Source organism: Bombus vosnesenskii, unplaced genomic scaffold (genome assembly GCF_011952255.1).
Source record: "Bombus vosnesenskii isolate JDL3184/JDL3185 unplaced genomic scaffold, Bvos_JDL3184-5_v1.1 scf7180000013299, whole genome shotgun sequence".
Classification (NCBI taxonomy): Eukaryota; Metazoa; Arthropoda; class Insecta; order Hymenoptera; family Apidae; genus Bombus; species Bombus vosnesenskii.
Window position 1 is genome coordinate 675,493 of NW_022882949.1, and position 17,432 is coordinate 692,924.

Sequence of the window (17,432 nt, forward strand, 5' to 3'; positions counted from 1 at the left end):
AATGATGTTTGTTACGAAACAAAAAAACAGCGCAATCATTTTTTTCGTTTTGTTTATTGTATTTTATTATTTTGTTGATAATTACACGAGTGTCTGAATAAAAAAATAAATAAGCGGTTTTTCGATGAAGATTCAAAACAAACATCAGACTATGTTCATATTAGAATCACTGTAAAAGGTTAGTCGTGGCTAACAAGAGTATACTTAGGAAATTGTCGCTATGTATATCGAAAACCGAAATTCAATCGAAAATATTGATCGGTTTGAAAATTAATATGCTAAAATATAATAGTAGAGATCGCTTGAACTTAAATTAATATTTTTTGGAATAAACTAATAAACAATTGTATCGATTGTAGAAAGTCTCCTATGGGAACCGAACGGGATTTCTAATAAGAATATAGTTCTGATTTAGGTGGTTGAATCGTGATATTAGCGGCAAACCATAATCCGTTATCGCAGTATAGAAAACGTTAAACTCAAAACGTAAAACTGAAAAAAGATAACCGACTAGGAACGACGGATACTATTAATCTAATAAAAAAATCATACACCTATTCAGTTTTCAGTTTCACGTTGTCTGTCCTGCAAATACTCTCGATAAATGTTACACACGATCCATATTTTTTGGGCATCCGAGCTCAGGGTATACTTCCACACCGTTTTCGGTGACGTAGAAAAATTGCAATTTATAATGTGTTCATTGTGTATTAACGCATCTCGTCGTTGGTGTATACACACATATACATACAAAAAGAAAAAACAGCATCGTAATAGTGAACAAAAGTAAGAAATCAGTTGTTAGGATCGTAAGTTCGTTGAGTCACGAGGGTCAAGTTGTACTTAAGGAACTCTCCGTTATGAAGTAACTAAATACTTTTCATCTATCGACCTATGAAGCCAGAAATGGCACAATATCGATAAAAAAAGGAGAAAAAGAATTGGATGCGTGGGCCCAAAATTAAAATCGTTCTAATTGGACCAGAATAACGACTGTTAATATTTTATTTAGTTATAAGTTTTCAATAAACGTCGGTTACGTACGTACATTGTTAAAATAAAGTTTTTTCTCATAACCATCATGTGCGTGTATTTGAATGAGCGTGAATGACATTATGAAAATGATAAACGAACGAATGATATATTATGTGCAAAAGAAATATTTCAGTAATCAGATTAAGGGAAAATTGATTCTATAACGGTTACACATGTTCAAAGATTAATTGCAAAAGTAGTTTAAGCGCGTTACACGCGAAAATTTAAACGCAGTTTCTGTTATAGCTGTAAATGGTTTCTGTTGAATCCGCAATATACTATGATTCGTTTATGTACTTATCTTCTCTGATATCACTCTGACTAACTTTACCAGATTGAAATAAAAAATTGTCAATCCCAAAATAGGACAGGTAATTTATAATATTAATAATAAAATTTTATCATATGTAACGTATATTTCCATCCCAATGTTCATGTCATATTAATTGTCTTTTATTCTCTTCGTTTTTCTCAAATTATACAGTTTTTAGAGGATCAGCATCATTTTTTGATACTTGTACATACACAGACTTGTTCAATAGTTTATTTAAAATAGGCGCAAATGTTTTTAGAAAACCACGTTCGGAATCAGAATGATTTGTTAGAATCACATTAATTCCTTTGTGCGTTGCGTCAAGAACGTCATGGTGCAACATTTCCCCTGTAAGATATAGATCTGCAGATACGTTTTTTAAAACGGATATTCCAGCCCCAGCACAAAGTGCGACAGTTTTAATCGAACCATCTGAGAGATAAAATGGAATTGCAGTATATCAAATTTACAAATTAATTAGGAAATGAACAAAAAATTGATACCTTTTAAATGTGTGCGAGCTAATCTAACGTATTTCAAACCAGTACGTTGTTTCACTAATTGCACAGCTTTTTCAATAGAAATTTCATTTTTTAAAGTGCACATTCTTCCATAGCCATTATTATTTTTGTCATTTGGTTGAATTGGTATGCTACTTTCAAGCACTTAAACATATAAAATACGTTCAAGTACAAGGTAATTATAGAATATTTAAAAAATATTATATTTTAAATTTATACCCTTTTCAAATGCTGACGCCAACCAATCATTTACTCCTCCTCTTATTGAATCAAGACTAGTATGTGGAGAGTACACAGCTATTCTATTTTCTAAACATTTTGCAATAATCTTCCCCTAAAAATTCTCATTTAAATGATAATTTATATAAAATCTCAATTTAGTGTAAAAAAGCAGTAATGTTTTCACTACCTTCCATGAACAAGTTGTTATAGACTTTATGGGGTCAAATATTAAAGGATGATAAGTAATAATCATGTCTGTTTTCAAGTGTAAAGCTTCTTGCATCACAGTTTCAGTCAGGTCATTTGTTAGAAGAATGTGTGAAACCAGTTTGGTTTCCGTAGGTTCAACAAGTAAGCCTACGTTATCCCAGGAACCTGCAAGTGATAGATCTGCAAACTGCTTCAAAGTATCTATAACTTGATTTAAAGGCACCCCAGTAACATTCGATTTTATGTCACTCATTGTACAGAATGTATTATAGTTGAGCGTTATATCAGAGATTAGAACTTCATAGGTTTTCCTCAGCCCACTAAAATGCCTTGACATTCCCAATAACCTAAAACAGAAACAGAAACAAATCACAATCAGATTATCACAAAATATAGTAAGGATATTTAGTTAACAATAAAGGAAGGAATAAATAATGAATAAAATAAATAAATAATTCATTATTATTTATTACGAAAAGATAACATTACATAAAGCAACAATTATTCGTTATAAAACCAAATTTTCACTAAACCATCATCGCTTGCTGATGCAAGTTGTCCAGAAACAGTAGGATGCCACTGCACACAATTTACATCTTGGATATGAGCAGTGTCCATAGAACAAACCATAGTAAAACTTGGCTGATGAGGATCAGAGTCACTATCCTCTTTAAATATTCTAATAATGTCATCACCACATGCAGTCACTAACAAGCCAGTTGTTTTGCACCAATCAATGTCATAAATTGTCCTTGTATGATAACCAGTTATAGTACACACACATTTCCAAACTGATTCATTGTTGTGTGTAACAATTCCTGGTTCATTATCAGGTTTGTACTCTTGCCATATTTTCACTGTTTGATCATCACTACAGGTTGCAATTCGATTGCCCTCCTTGTTCCATGCAAGACTCCAAACTGTTGATGTATGGGATGATAATATATCTATGCACGACCAGTCATTATCCCCTGCATCTTCTTTGAATATCCTTACCGTATTGTCATAACTAGCAGATGCGACAACTTCTTCATTAGGATGCCACCTTATCTAGAATGATTTAAACATATATTTATGGTACTTACATAATGCATTTTGATAATATAATAATAATAATATACATTTATATTTAACATAAAATAGTAATATAATTAATAACATAAAATAATTACGTACCTTCTTCACATCTTGAGTATGAGCATTAATAACAGCAGCACATTCATATTCATCATCATTTATCTCCCATATCCAAACAGATTTATCACGACTACAAGTAGCTAATAAATGACCACTACAAGACCAACTAACACTCTTCACTTCGTTCTCATGTCCCTCTAATGTTGCATTACATTCAAACTGACCCGACTTATTGTCCCACACAGCAGTGGTTGAATCAAAACTAGCAGAAGCTATGTAATTTCCACAAGGGGACCATGCTATCTCCCTAATAGTTCTAGTGTGACCTTCTGTAAGGATGGTTTTCACAACCCATTTTGAATCTTGTTGTCCCCATATTATAATTGTTTTGTCTTCACCGCAAGATGCAAGACAAGTACCATTTGGATGCCAGCAAACATTCCACACCCTTCCCCTATGACCAGTCAAAGTTTGTTTTAATTCCAATGTTCCCATCTCTACCTGCAACAATAAATGCTTTCTTTTTAAACTTAGTTCAACCGAGCATGTATATTCGTAAATAATATTACAAAATATTACTGTCTGGGGAATATGGGTGAGAAATGTTTGCGCATCGTATTTAAATAGACAAATTTTTTAGTTTTTATAAGTGTTAAGTATATAAAAATGTTGAAGAATAAAACAATTATTCAAGTTTTTAAAAGAAGTTTCTTCTAGATGAAGATTTGAGAATTATATTAAAGGTTTGAGAAATTATGCGAGTGAAAAAAGAATGTTCAATACAATACGATGTATTATGTTCGAATACTTACGATGTACGTTTTGACGGTTTGTTAATTTTGCAGTATAAAAGCAAAAAATATCACCAAACGCTATCGCTGGCATGAAATTATGATGTAGAATATGTACACAACACGATTAGATAAGCTTAAATGATCGTAGCACACAGTAATGGAAATATTACGTGTAACCATGAATCGCCATAAATCATTGGCTGATAAGATGATGAATTATTTTAAATACTACTGATGTATATTTAAATCAAATTATTTAAAAAAACACTTAAGATTAAAATCTTTATTTGCCACTTATCGAATAAATAGAGTAGTATTATTTATCAGCCAAGAATTGAATAATTGTGTATAGAACAAACGTTTTGGCGGGAAAATATAAAATTATACTTTACAATGTACTCGTTCTTTATTATTTATATTATTATGAAGAATAGAAATATTATAACAAATGAATGAATACTACAATTTTCAATAGTGCAAATCCATGTATTCATTTACTAAATCTCATATTTTATTCATTCTTATAAACAGAAAGTGATTAAATTACAACTAATTATAAATAAATCTAGTGACTATCTTTATTATTTATATTATTATGAAGAATAGAAATATTATAACAAATGAATGGATACTACAATTTTCAATAGTGCAAATCCATGTATTCATTTACTAAATCTCATATTTTGTTCATTCTTATAAACAGAAAGTGATTAAATTACAACTAATTACAAATAAATCTAGTGACTATCAGTCCGATGCTGTATTATACGATGTAGATGCCGATAACGTATCTAATTCTGGTAAAGGTAACATTCTGGTGCAAGAATCAGGAGTCCTAAAAATTTGAAAAAAAGATGAATCAAGCTCAGAAACTATATTCTCTCTTCTATTCTTTATAGAAATCTGAATAACTTACACATCCTTTAAGAGATGCAGTACATGTTTGTGTTCAATTCCTTCAAGCCATAGGTTTAACAGTTCCTCTCGTTTACACCTTAATAATTGTTTGCAAGCATTCAAATTTTCTTTAACTGCATGAATCTTTTCTCGAGATACTGTTACCTTCTCTGATAAAGCACTGAATATCTACAGTAAGAAATAATGAAAATGTTATTAACAACATATATGTATAATCATTATTATTAAATTATATATTAAATTATATTTACTTGCATAACTTCTGTAAGGTCCTGATCATGTAATGATACCAATTCATCAAGCCTCTGATCACTCTTCTTGTATTCTTTTTCAAGCTTGGCTTTTTCTATCTCTCGTTGTTCGTTAGTTTCACTTGCTGACAAAGCTCGAATTACAGAGATCAATAAACCACTCTGCAAAAGATGTACGATTATAAGTTAAAGAACTATTAAGTAAAGAATGAAAGAAAGCTGATATTTTTACCGTTTCTTTGGTTGGTTTAATACCTCTCGGAGGTTTAGTGGGAGGCATTGAATTCATATTTTGTTATTTTTTTACTAACAAGGATGAAAAATGTAATGTCAAATCTTCTAATTAAATCTTCTTCTATCATAGAACTGAAATTTATAACAAATTTAAACACTATATAGGTTATGTTATTTTACACTGCGTTATGTAAATTTACAATACTTTAAATATCATTTTTGCTAAGATGTTTACCAAGGTTATGTATAACAAAATTAAAAAATTAATTATTACGTATTGTATTATATAGTAAAAATTGAAGTTTTGAGAGTGACAGTAGGTCACATGATGGCTGACAAACCATTTCTGACAACACACAGATATATACTCACATATTTTTAAGTCATATTTGGATTATATATATATAGGTATCAATAAAACAATTCGTTTTAATAATGATAGTTAGACTGCGGATTTTTAAGCATTTATAATAAATTTAAGAGTGTAAAAATCCATAGATTGCATATAGTACACAAAAATATATAAAATATTGAAAGCAGAGTACTTCCTATAATTTTTAGTAGATGAAACAAATTTCTGTGTAATGAATGTAAAAATGAAAATTACATAAAAATCAGCAGCCTAATGATAACAATTCTCTTTATTACATAACTTAACATACAAATTAAGATATCCAACATACATTTTACATTTACTATGTAATACAATACAAATTTTTGTGATATCGCATATCTCTCTAAATATCTTAAAAAATAGAACATAATTGATTTTTGATTATCAAATATAAAGATGAACAAATATAGTCAACATTAAAAGTGTTTTGATATCATTTTCTAAAAAATACATATAATATATATAATATCAATATTGAATTATATAGATTACTACTTTGATAAATATGTAATATGTAGATTACAAAATATTAGTGAAACGTTAGGAAACAAATATTATAAAATTGTGATGTTTTAATTTGAACAGTGAAATTTTCTGTGTGAATGTTCTTATATATTTTATATAAATTTTGAGTCAAAAATAAAATATGTATATACACGTTTGTAGTGAGAAAAGGCTATTGTCTTTCGACTTTAGTCGGCTTCGCTAGTTGCAAATTTTTGACTTACATTATTTAGTAAAAGTATCACAGAATTTATCGTATAATTATATAGCATGGTACTTTCAAGTGATTTATTGTATTTTATAATTGGTTTCCGTTATTTTCTTATTGCAAACATAAAAATAAAAAAAAAAGATTGTGCTACAGCGTTTTAAACAAAATATCAATGTAAAGATGTTTAATGTAAACTTAATTTGTAAGTCTGCTTGTACAAAGCTTCAAAACTCAATATATTTTTTGGTATCAAACATAAAATTTACAACAAAATTTATCGACCTTTTCAATTTTAACATGTTGAAACGCACCAATTAAAGCATAAACATTTTATTTTATTCACACCAGACAAATTATTAAAATACTATTGTTGCAAATTTACACAACACAGTAAGAACCAAGTACAACAGAGAAAACAAGAAATGTAACAAATTAGATAATACCAATGTAATACCAAAATTTATAGATTATCAAGGAATGTATACTGTAAATAAAGGTTAAATTATTTAGAAATGGTTATTTAAAATACATAACTATTGTTTCAACATGATAAAATATGTATAGAAATATAAAGCTTCGCGTTAAATTTACATTTGTGGTAACTGATCAATAGGAGTTGCGAATCTGAAATCTTCTGGAAATAGTTTCCCTGCATGAGGATACATTAGCTTATAAGACTGTCTGATTGTGACATCGGCTACACCAGCAATGTCACCAATTTCTTTTTGTGATCGTTTATCTTCTGATGCCTGAATAATCAAAGAATGTGTAAAAGTTATAAGAATATAACATAAAAGAATATTTCTCTTGATCCCAATAAATACATACTTGTGAAGCCATATAGATTGCAGCTGCTGCCACCGAAATCGGCGATCTTCCAGGTACTATATCAATCTCCACTGCTTTTCTCGCAATATGTGTGGCAGCCCTTTGTACCATATTAGGAAGTCCAAGATTAGAACAAAACCTAGACATAAAATCTCCTGTCGTGATGAGATCAACACTAGTTTCAAGCGCTTTCAATATCAATTTGAAACATCTTCCTATTTCCTTTTTGCTGATCTTGCTAACTGCACAAATTTCTTTGAAAGTACGTGGTACACCTTCCTGTCTGCAGGCAATGTATAAACAAGCTGAAGCAATAGCATCATTTGCACGACCTTTCAAGTTTTTACCATCATGTACTTGTTTAAATAAATTATTTGCTCTATCGACAATAGTCTTAGGCAAATTAATACGATCAGCCATGCCATTAATTTCACGAAATGCATTAATCAATGCTCTGTCAGAACTGCTCATCTGAAATGACATAATTTATTAATTAACAAGGAAACTCATAGTAGAATAATAAAATGATACTTACTGTACGCCTGTTTTGATATTTTGAAGCACCAAAAGCATCAAACGATGCAGCACCAGTTCCAGGGCCAATCATGGTGGATAGATCTGAACCATTAAGGAGTGGATTTTCTGGGCCGCCAACACGTGACGGATCGACTCCAGCTTTTTCATTGCTGAATGTTCTCCATTCTGAACCAACATCTATTACCCTATTTGAGAAAAAAGAGTAAGAGAAAAGGAAAATAAGCTTAATTTCAATTTATATATATATCATTCTCAAATTACATAGATATATTTACCTATCTCCTACAACTAGTCCACATTCTGAGCAAATTTGATCTCCAGCTCTGTAATCTTCGATAAGAGAAGCATCTGGATGTGCATAACAACAAACTTTGTTTGTTTCATGTCTGCAAAAAAAAAACTAAGAAAATGTGTACCACATATTAATGTATACACGCGCTTACATGCAAATATATCAATTAGTATTATGCTAACAAAGATTAGTTATCATGTTAATAATACGTCAGCAATTTAATGTTCATTTACAGTTGCTTATGTTAAAAAAAGTTTTTAAAAAATAAATGTATTTCATTTTCATTTGATATATACTTATGTACAATTGCTAATAAACAATTGAAGGTTAAGATACTTATTTAAAAAAGAAACTAAAATGAAAATATAAAGTTGATAGAATGATCTATTATCAAAAACACGTCAAGAATAAACAAACGATGTTTCTGTCAGATCACATAACCATAGTCTATAACATTATGTTATTTCTAAAGTGACTAAGTTTGATCGTAAATAATAATAATTGATAAAACAAAATTCTGTAATAATTGCTACCGATATCAATCGTAAAGACAAAATTTTCTCAAAATTTACCTTGACGAACTTGCCATATTTTGGATTCGTGTTTTTCCACTATGCCGCCTAAGTTAATGCAGATACTTAATGCACCTGCGGTATTCATACATGCGTATCAAGCTATATGAATTAGATATGAAGCTCAGTATTCAATACAAACTATTGTAACAATTAATTATATTAAATCAATTATATCTGGGATTGATGACATAAATATATTAATAATAAATTAAGAAAATTTAGAGTATTATATATAAATAAATAAAATATAAATTCACATATCAAATAAAAGAAAGTTGAGACAAAATGTTTATCATTATTTATGATATTAATAATATTACTCCTATCTATATGTCATAAACATGAACAAAGATATCAAATCGTTATCTATACTAACTTGTAGTCGATGTACTTGACACTAAACTACGGTTGCAGGGTTGAAAATTCCAATGGAGGGGATAAGGTTTTTAATTTCCAGAGGTGTGCTTTATAAATTTGCCGTCAGTTATAGTGCTGCGATTGATATGTTAGACTTTTACATTTAACGCCATCTGTGCCATCCTTACCACTGAAGGTAAACGATATAACTTAAACTGCTTTTCATAACCTTTTTCAATTTATTTAAGATAGGCATATAGTATTTCATGTAGTACAGAAGAATGTTGTTTAAATAAATATAAATTTATATAATGAAGTAAATTTCAATTGCAGATACGGTCGTGTTGCATATTGCAGAAATTGATTGAAATGCTTTACTTGAGAAACATTTTTTGATCCGTAAGGATCTTATTACCGTAATCTTATCCACGGTCTTACCCCCTTCCATTGGGGTTTTCATACCTGTGTACGACCGTGTACTAGTGCTAATGAATGACTAATTAAAAAACTTACTTTAATGTAGTAACTTCTAACCCATAATGTTGGACTTAAGAATGAAAATAATGGTTGTGAAATCATTTTGACAAATTTGAAATTGTTTCTTAATTCTACTTAATTTAAAGAAATCTATATACACAATTGTTAATATGCACAGGGAAGAAATATATTTAACGTATTAAGTAAATAAAGTACAATTAAAATGATATTTAATAATAATTAAAAACTGTATGAAGAAATGAATATTACATACAAACAAATTTATTACAAATTTATTGTATAAAGGAATTATATAGTAATTGACATAATAACCATAAAAAAATTATAAAAAATGACATTGGAAGATGCACAAAATGCAGCGAGGAAAGCAGTACAATTTGATAGTCAGTGTCAATACAGACAAGCTTTATATTATTATAATGTAGCTATAAAGTTTCTTGTAGAATTGCAAAATCCTGTATATGATCAAAAAGTTTCTGAATATCAGGAGAGGGTATCAATTATACATAATCTTAGTGAGTATTCAAATTAATTCATGATATATGTTTTCATAAATAAAAAATAATACATTACAGTTAGTGAAGAAGAACAGAAACATCATAAGGCACAAACTACCGATCAATCTAAGTTACAAAAATGTAAGTTTCTTATGAACCAAGCACAAGATGCTGATGAAGCTGGTTTGAAAGATATCGCTGTGAAATTATATACAGACGCTGCTGAATTGGGGCTTAGCATGGTACATAAAATTCTAATTGTCAAATTTTCCAATTCTATTAAAAATATTTTAATAATTCTGTTGAATCCTAAACTTATGAATAATATTAATAATATTATTATAATTATAGAAAATTACCGATATAGAGGCAAAGGCTAAATTAACTGCTCTTATAAAGCTTGCACTTGATAGGGCAGAATCTTTAAAAGGTTTAAAAACAGTAAATAGTAATGATATTCTTAAAACCCTTTCTAAATTACCTCCTGTACCCGAAACAAGTCTGGATGAGGATATAGACAAAACATCATGTACAACTACAACAACAACTACTACAAGCTCTAATAACACTGGTACTTTTCTCTTGTCACGTTATTGTAATGAGAAATGCTTTCTGTTCAATTTCATTTTTTATTAATGTTTAGGGAAACCATCTCGACCGCCACTTCTTCGAGAAAGTAGTGCACATTTGAAAGTGAGTGGTGGTAGTACTAATTACACAGAAGAAGAGAAAAGTGTTTTGCTTCATAGTTCTCATATCAATGATCATAAGTTTGTACCTTTCATGATTACTGATCTTACAGAGAAATTTCAGTATGCTATTCCATTTACTGATGAAGATGGTTTATTAACATTAGCACCAAAACAGAAGTCTGATTTTGCAAAATGGTGCCGACCAGAAGAATTATTCTCTGACCCAAAAATGCTTAAAACATCTCATGTTGATTACTACAGTATAAAACAGACAGTTAGTAAAAAATAAAGCTAATTTCTAAATTAATGATTTTTTCATACTAAAGTGTAATTAAATTTTAATTGTAGGTTGTTTCTGATTGTTCCTTTGTTGCTTCTCTTGCAGTTAGTGCTCAGTATGAAAAAAGATTTGGACGCAGACTTATCACCTCCATTATTTATCCAAAAAATAGAAACAAAGAACCAATATATAATCCATTTGGTAAGAACTTATGTATTACTGTACAAATCATGAAATTTTTTTTTAACATCAAGGGTCAGTGGTCTGTAATTCTCCTAGAATATTATTTCAATGAAAATTAAATTGGGAGTATTTTGTATTAGGAAAATACATGGTGAAACTACACATTAACGGTGTGTCACGCAAAGTTATAATAGATGACTTATTGCCTGTAAGCCGATACAACCAATTACTTTGTTCCTACTCTAGCAATCATGGTGAGCTGTGGATCTCGTTGCTCGAGAAGGCATATATGAAAGTAATGGGTGGTTATGATTTTCCTGGATCAAATAGTGTAAGTTTATTTCAATATATATGTAATTCTGCTACAAAGATAACAATCATAGAATATAAATTATTTTTTTAACAATGAAATATTATTGTTCAGAATATAGATTTACATGCTTTAACTGGCTGGATACCAGAGAGATGGGCTATAAGGCCTGGCGAACCAGATTTTAATGAAGACAATCTATTTAATGTATTATTAACACGTTTGCACAAAGGAGATGTATTAGTAACAGTTGCTACTGGAGAATTATCTGATTTGGAAGCTGATAGAACGGGTCTTGTACCAACCCACGCTTATGCTGTTCTCGATGTTAGAAGAATAAATGTATAATTGATTACTCTTTTTATTATTTTTTATTATTAAAGCATATTTTAAAAATAAGTTTATGATTAGTATAGTCTATAACCATAGATATATTTGTATAGGATGAAAGATTATTACAACTTAAAAACCCTTGGTCACATTTACGATGGAAAGGAAATTATTCTGAACTTGATAGAGTACATTGGACAAATGAATTAAAGAAAGCACTAAATTATGATCCAGATTCTGCGTCCCAATTTGATAACGGAGTTTTCTGGATTGATTATTTTAGCATATGCCGATTTTTCGATGTCTTTTATTTAAACTGGAATCCAGGTTTATTTAATTATACTTATTGCATTCATCAGTAAGTTATTAGTGGTTTTATAAATAATATTGTTTAAATAATTAAAAATGATTGCAGAAATTTTTTATGAAAATATGTTGTAGAATGTGGAACTCAGGAATAGGACCAGCGAAAGATGCATATAATATCGGCGATAATCCTCAATTTTTACTAGAAGTGAAAAACCACGTTAATGGAGCTATATGGATTCTTCTTACCAGACACATTACAGACATAGCAGATTTTAGGCAAAATCAAGAATATATCACAGTATTAGTTTATCGAAATGATGGAAAAAGAGTATATTATCCTCGTGAGCAAAATAATTTATGGTTTTATTCCGTTTGTATCAAATTTAATTATAAATGTTGTAACTATGTATTAATCATAAATTTTTGTAAAAATTATATAGATGAACCACCACCATATATCGATGGGGTAAGAATAAACAGCCCACACTATCTTTGTAAAATAAAACTAGATCCTCAAAGTGATACTCGATATACTCTAGTCATATCGCAGTATGAAAAAACAAATACAATATATTACACTTTACGCGCCTACGGATCTTGCGAATTCTCATTAAGGAAAATACCAAATTTTTATAAATATGAAAAAGAGGTATATCTTTCTTATTTTTTGTATAAATACACTTAAAAGTTAATACTATAATAATAATAATTTGTTTACAGCTTACTGGTCAATGGAAAGATATTACAGCTGGTGGATGTAGCAATCATCCAACATATCAGAATAATCCGCGATACCAGTTAATCTTGGAAAGTTCAAGTAATAATAACTATTTGCTGATTATACTGAAGGGACCTAAACAATATCAAATAGGATTTGATATTTTAACAGTTGTATTAAATGATTCGGACGCACCTACCGCATTCAAAGTGAAAAACTCTGGCCCATTCAGGTATTATATAAAGTAATACATTTTATATAATTGTATAGAGTATTTATTAATAATTTAATTTAATGTAGATCAGGATTTGTTTACCTGGAATTAGAGGATGTACCAGCAGGTACATATCACATTATTCCATCGACATATATCCCTGGACAAGAAGGACATTTCTTTTTAATTTGTAAATCGTTTTGTAAATTACAACTTCAATATATTCAGTAACGAAATTATCGTCTATATAAGCTCTATATAAAGGAGGATTTTAATAATATATTGTACAATTATGAAACATAATACATAGGTATTAATTTATATGCTCTAATTGTAACATATGAAAGAGGAATATAAAATATTTATATTTGCTGTTATAAAATCGTTGATGAATATTCTTATGATTATTGCATATTGTACAAAGATCATTAATGCTAAAATTAATGTTAACAAAACAAAATGCTGTCGACAAAATATAAGATAAAGAAATTGCGTCGAGGATAGTGAGTCAATCATTAGATGATGAATTACAAAATGTTTTTATTTTATATTTTGAAAATACAAATTAGTAATCAGACTAGACAACTGCTGACTGAATTATGAAAATTTGTGGCACTTTATCCATAATTAATATTTGTTTGATGTGTTATGATTTGGCACATACGTAGATAAATTTCGACGCATATAGCTCCCAAACACTTTAATTAGCTACTTAATATTCTTTGTACTGTTCTTATATAAATACTAGGAAGTATTACTTTTTAATCAATAAGTCAAGTGAATACTAAACAGCATTTATGTAAAGTATTCACTAAAAATGCATTTATACATACAATAATTATTTTTATACAAAGTATGTTGATGTTTCATCTACATATCAAGTAACACAAAGAAACGCATCAGAATTTTTTGTATTCGTATTTTTTATCTATCTAGTAAAAATTAATTCTAAAATATTATTTTTTAACTTTTTCAATATAGCTTACAGTTTACTATAATTTTTCTATATTATCTTACATGTTTCTCTATTTTTCCAAATACAGTAATATTTGATAGTATAAGGATACTGTAACTTAATAACAAAAATGCTGTTCAATTAATTTACGATTAATGTTTGTATTTTATTTTTTATACTGACTTAAATTGCAGTCAAAATCATATAGCACTCTAACATCTGTATGAACAGCTTATAATTACCATTAATTGTAGTATTATTTTATTAACATAATGATAACTACAAAATAAATAATTAACAATTTATATAAAGTCATGATTTATGAAACAGAAGTTGATTTACATAATTAACGACAGATAAATTATAAAAAGAATTATGGACAATTATACAAAGAAATATACACGTTACAAAGAAATAGTAATATTACTAATTTAAAATGGAATTAATATGAAAATTTATCGAGTGAAGCTGTTGTAATATAATAATCATTAATAATATCCATTCCTGCTTTATAAGTATGATGTGGATACACATATACAAGGCACTATTGTCAATAATACAGATAATCATTATTATTAATTCGAAAATATTAAAATGATATTATGTTTTCAATGCTGTGTTTACTATTATCATATTCATAACAGATTCACCCAATTCTTAATCAAAGTATGATCCTTTGCAAGCCAGCTTTGCTTATAAAACAATATTATGTTTTATGCTAATTAATAGCCTCATTTAATTAGCCTACTGTATAAATTAAAAATATGAGAACATACATTTCAATTACAGCCAGTACTCAATCCTAATCATAGGTAATTTTGGAGAAAGTTACATCAACAAAATGAACAAAAAAAAATACAGCAAATGATTATAATGTACATATTATGGTAATCTGTTCTTAATATGTATAATGTTTTGCTGTACACATAAACAATGAATGCTTTGCATCATTAAGTTCAATCTATTTTGTATCTGTACAAATATTTTATACCGAATATACAACATTATATAATATATAATGTAAATAGGACCTTTTACTTAATTTTTATGACCTTGTTTTTTTTATGCATATACTGCTTTATGATTGTACATACAATTAATTATTAACTTATAGTTTATTACATGATTTTACTTAGGTCAGTTAAAGGTCATGCTTTTGTGCATAAAAAATAATTTCGTTAATGTACGTTATATATATATATAAAACATAAAAGTATTTTAACATTATAAAAATGGGCGGAAAGTAGAACACATGATACGGTTATAAAAAATAGTACATTTTTGTTAGTATTATTAGAAAATTTAAAGAGTATTGAAAGTTCTGGATGAGATTATATTTGGGACGAAATATTTTTCAGTATATTATATATTACTTTGTTTGATTTATCTTTTGTTTCATATCGAATTATATTAAATTAGCTGCTAAAGCAAGAACATTAAACTCTCTGCAGTTCTCAATTGTATTTTAAAATAAGCTTACTTAACATTAGGATATTATTGTATTTTTTTATCGTGCAAATTTGAATTTACATATTTTTCATACTCGTTGGACGAGTAAATGGATTTTTATGCTTCAAGTAGCATGCACTATTCTTTTAAATACAAATTAGACTATACATGATATAAATGGCATTAGACGTTAGTCGTTATAAAATAAATATTTTTAATTAATGATTAAAATAATGATAAATTGCCAGAAGACAACATTTTTTTGTCAATTTAAATATGTTATTATTTTCAGTATAATAAAATAAATAAATAGTATAGTAGTAAATTTCTCATCAGAAAATCGTTCAAAATATTCAATGATTTGTAAATTGCTTTGCAGCTTTACTTTATGCAATCACATTCTGCAGCTCACTGGGATTGATTACACATTCGATATTTCTCAATATTTTTAATGGTTTATGGTTTTTCTTCAAGGCAATTTTTTTATATTGGCACCCCATGTATTTCTAAATTTTCTGCTAATATACCGATAACATTTATAGACTTTAATTCGTTATGTTAATTTTATTTTATAAAGATATCTCTGCTATTAGTTTACTATATGAGCAATAATTAAAAAAATTTTAATCTATAAAATTAAACAAGATATTAATTGTGTGTAACGAAAGTTCATTTTCGCAGTTTTCGTAGTATATTAGCAGTATTGATTGAAATTTAACTTTCCATACCTTCGCTTTTATTTAACACTAAATCTACCAGCGGCGATTAAATTGACCGCTCTCGAACTTCTACACAAATTTAACCATATTTAAACTTTATCATATCGCTTCATAATTTCCGAACTTTTCTAAAACATGCATACAATATATTTTTCGGTATTTACTTCTAGTTTGCTCTTTTATTTTCTGAGAAAAATTTGTACTCTGCCTCGCCTACCGTGAGCGGTCATTTTGACCGACAAAGTATTTTAGTTATTCTTAAAATAAATGCAATCAGTATAAAGAAAAGGTTATCTCAACGTCAAATGACAAACAAAATCAATAATAACAAATAATAACAGCTGTTATACCCATAATCTTGTCATAAAACATAATCCACCCCTCGATCAAGATAGCCACCAGCTGTCAAGACATATCAACTTAGGCCCATAATAATCCTAAGAAACCGCCACAAAATTGAGCATTTTTTACAGTCCATTGTTACAAACATTTTAAAAGTCGAGAAGTTTCTTAGGATTATTGCTCATTGCGATAAAACACGGGAAAAACTTTCCCAACTCCACCCTCGAATAACCGTTGATGGAGAACGGTCAATACTCATCAATATTTTCGTATAAATATCACCGTCACAAACCATATTCTTACTTGCTATTGTCCTTTCGACTAGAATACATCTCAGTTTGTTAGCCAATTAGTCGACATCTAAACTTGTTATCTCTAAAACTCAGACAGAAAGCATTTCAGAGCATTTTGTGTAAAGTTGTTATAAAAGGAAAGGTAAAGCATATCAAATTTGACAATAATTTTGTATTCCGTACATGGTATTATTCTGTGATAAATATTTACCCTAGAAATGTCAAGACTTCAAAAAAAAAAAAAAAAAAAATTATAAAAAGAATAACGGACATAGAAAAAGACTGTTCAGTGTGCGATGAACAAGAAACT

At 28.6% G+C, this 17,432-nt stretch overlaps 4 protein-coding genes across 9 annotated transcripts; 1 reads left to right on the forward strand and 3 right to left on the reverse strand.

The window, feature by feature from the left end:
- Positions 1 to 1,426: 1,426 nt before the first annotated feature.
- On the reverse strand, positions 1,427 to 4,432 carry LOC117233871 (probable cytosolic iron-sulfur protein assembly protein Ciao1). 3 transcript variants are annotated; one of them, XM_033494534.1, is made up of 5 exons: positions 4,251 to 4,432; positions 2,279 to 2,648; positions 2,089 to 2,203; positions 1,852 to 2,013; positions 1,427 to 1,780 (listed from the first exon to the last, which is right to left on the reverse strand). In XM_033494534.1, the coding sequence occupies exons 2-5, from the start codon at positions 2,636 to 2,638 to the stop codon at positions 1,512 to 1,514; spliced, it is 906 nt and encodes a 301-aa protein (XP_033350425.1). In that variant the 5' UTR covers positions 2,639 to 2,648; positions 4,251 to 4,432; the 3' UTR covers positions 1,427 to 1,511. The 3 variants fall into 3 exon arrangements, with proteins under 3 accessions (XP_033350425.1, XP_033350423.1, XP_033350422.1); XM_033494532.1 differs by lacking the exons at positions 1,427 to 1,780; positions 1,852 to 2,013; positions 2,089 to 2,203; positions 2,279 to 2,648 and adding exons at positions 2,750 to 3,351; positions 3,478 to 3,767 and having other exon boundaries at positions 4,251 to 4,419; XM_033494531.1 differs by lacking the exons at positions 1,427 to 1,780; positions 1,852 to 2,013; positions 2,089 to 2,203; positions 2,279 to 2,648 and adding exons at positions 2,750 to 3,351; positions 3,478 to 3,939 and having other exon boundaries at positions 4,251 to 4,409.
- Positions 4,433 to 4,869: 437 nt separating this feature from the next.
- On the reverse strand, positions 4,870 to 5,992 carry LOC117233875 (exocyst complex component 4). Its single transcript, XM_033494540.1, has 4 exons — positions 5,634 to 5,992; positions 5,402 to 5,563; positions 5,149 to 5,318; positions 4,870 to 5,067 (listed from the first exon to the last, which is right to left on the reverse strand). Exons 1-4 carry the CDS (start codon positions 5,688 to 5,690, stop codon positions 4,980 to 4,982), a joined length of 477 nt encoding a protein of 158 aa, XP_033350431.1. The 5' UTR covers positions 5,691 to 5,992; the 3' UTR covers positions 4,870 to 4,979.
- A 736-nt stretch (positions 5,993 to 6,728) lies between these two features.
- Positions 6,729 to 9,108, reverse strand: LOC117233870 (transcription initiation factor IIB). Of its 2 annotated transcripts, none has more exons than XM_033494529.1 (5): positions 8,974 to 9,108; positions 8,385 to 8,508; positions 8,108 to 8,294; positions 7,573 to 8,043; positions 6,729 to 7,493 (listed from the first exon to the last, which is right to left on the reverse strand). In XM_033494529.1, the coding sequence occupies exons 1-5, from the start codon at positions 9,059 to 9,061 to the stop codon at positions 7,332 to 7,334; spliced, it is 1,032 nt and encodes a 343-aa protein (XP_033350420.1). In that variant the 5' UTR covers positions 9,062 to 9,108; the 3' UTR covers positions 6,729 to 7,331. The 2 variants fall into 2 exon arrangements, with proteins under 2 accessions (XP_033350420.1, XP_033350421.1); XM_033494530.1 differs by having other exon boundaries at positions 8,385 to 8,495; positions 8,974 to 9,094.
- Positions 9,109 to 9,411: 303 nt separating this feature from the next.
- On the forward strand, positions 9,412 to 14,158 carry LOC117233860 (calpain-7-like). Of its 3 annotated transcripts, XM_033494502.1 has the most exons (13): positions 9,412 to 9,529; positions 9,667 to 10,346; positions 10,407 to 10,570; positions 10,680 to 10,899; positions 10,972 to 11,294; positions 11,369 to 11,501; positions 11,624 to 11,814; positions 11,908 to 12,135; positions 12,237 to 12,481; positions 12,565 to 12,773; positions 12,873 to 13,081; positions 13,153 to 13,382; positions 13,451 to 13,595. In XM_033494502.1, the coding sequence occupies exons 2-13, from the start codon at positions 10,163 to 10,165 to the stop codon at positions 13,593 to 13,595; spliced, it is 2,481 nt and encodes an 826-aa protein (XP_033350393.1). In that variant the 5' UTR covers positions 9,412 to 9,529; positions 9,667 to 10,162. The 3 variants fall into 3 exon arrangements, with proteins under 3 accessions (XP_033350393.1, XP_033350395.1, XP_033350394.1); XM_033494504.1 differs by lacking the exon at positions 9,412 to 9,529 and having other exon boundaries at positions 9,549 to 10,346; positions 11,908 to 12,120; positions 13,451 to 14,158; XM_033494503.1 differs by lacking the exon at positions 9,412 to 9,529 and having other exon boundaries at positions 10,163 to 10,346; positions 13,451 to 14,158.
- The last annotated feature ends 3,274 nt before the right edge of the window (positions 14,159 to 17,432 follow it).

Bases quoted from the DNA above. Each gene is read 5' to 3' on its own strand.
- LOC117233871 (XM_033494531.1), bottom strand. From the start codon at position 3,933: ATGGGAACATTGGAATTAAAACAAACTTTGACTGGTCATAGGGGAAGG. The intron at 3,352-3,477 runs GTACGTAATTAT...AAATCATTCTAG, and splicing joins ATACTCAAGATGTGAAGAAG to ATAAGGTGGCATCCTAATGA.
- LOC117233870 (XM_033494529.1), bottom strand. From the start codon at position 9,061: ATGAATACCGCAGGTGCATTAAGTATCTGCATTAACTTAGGCGGCATA. The intron at 8,295-8,384 runs GTAAATATATCT...TTTCTCAAATAG, and splicing joins GGACTAGTTGTAGGAGATAG to GGTAATAGATGTTGGTTCAG. The intron at 8,044-8,107 runs GTAAGTATCATT...ATGTCATTTCAG, and splicing joins AATATCAAAACAGGCGTACA to ATGAGCAGTTCTGACAGAGC.
- LOC117233875 (XM_033494540.1), bottom strand. From the start codon at position 5,690: ATGAATTCAATGCCTCCCACTAAACCTCCGAGAGGTATTAAACCAACC. The intron at 5,564-5,633 runs GTAAAAATATCA...CATCTTTTGCAG, and splicing joins TTAAACCAACCAAAGAAACG to AGTGGTTTATTGATCTCTGT. The intron at 5,068-5,148 runs GTAAGTTATTCA...TCAAATTTTTAG, and splicing joins CTGCATCTCTTAAAGGATGT to GACTCCTGATTCTTGCACCA.
- LOC117233860 (XM_033494502.1), top strand. From the start codon at position 10,163: ATGACATTGGAAGATGCACAAAATGCAGCGAGGAAAGCAGTACAATTT. The intron at 10,571-10,679 runs GTACATAAAATT...TTATAATTATAG, and splicing joins CTGAATTGGGGCTTAGCATG to AAAATTACCGATATAGAGGC. The intron at 12,136-12,236 runs GTATAATTGATT...ATATTTGTATAG, and splicing joins TCGATGTTAGAAGAATAAAT to GATGAAAGATTATTACAACT.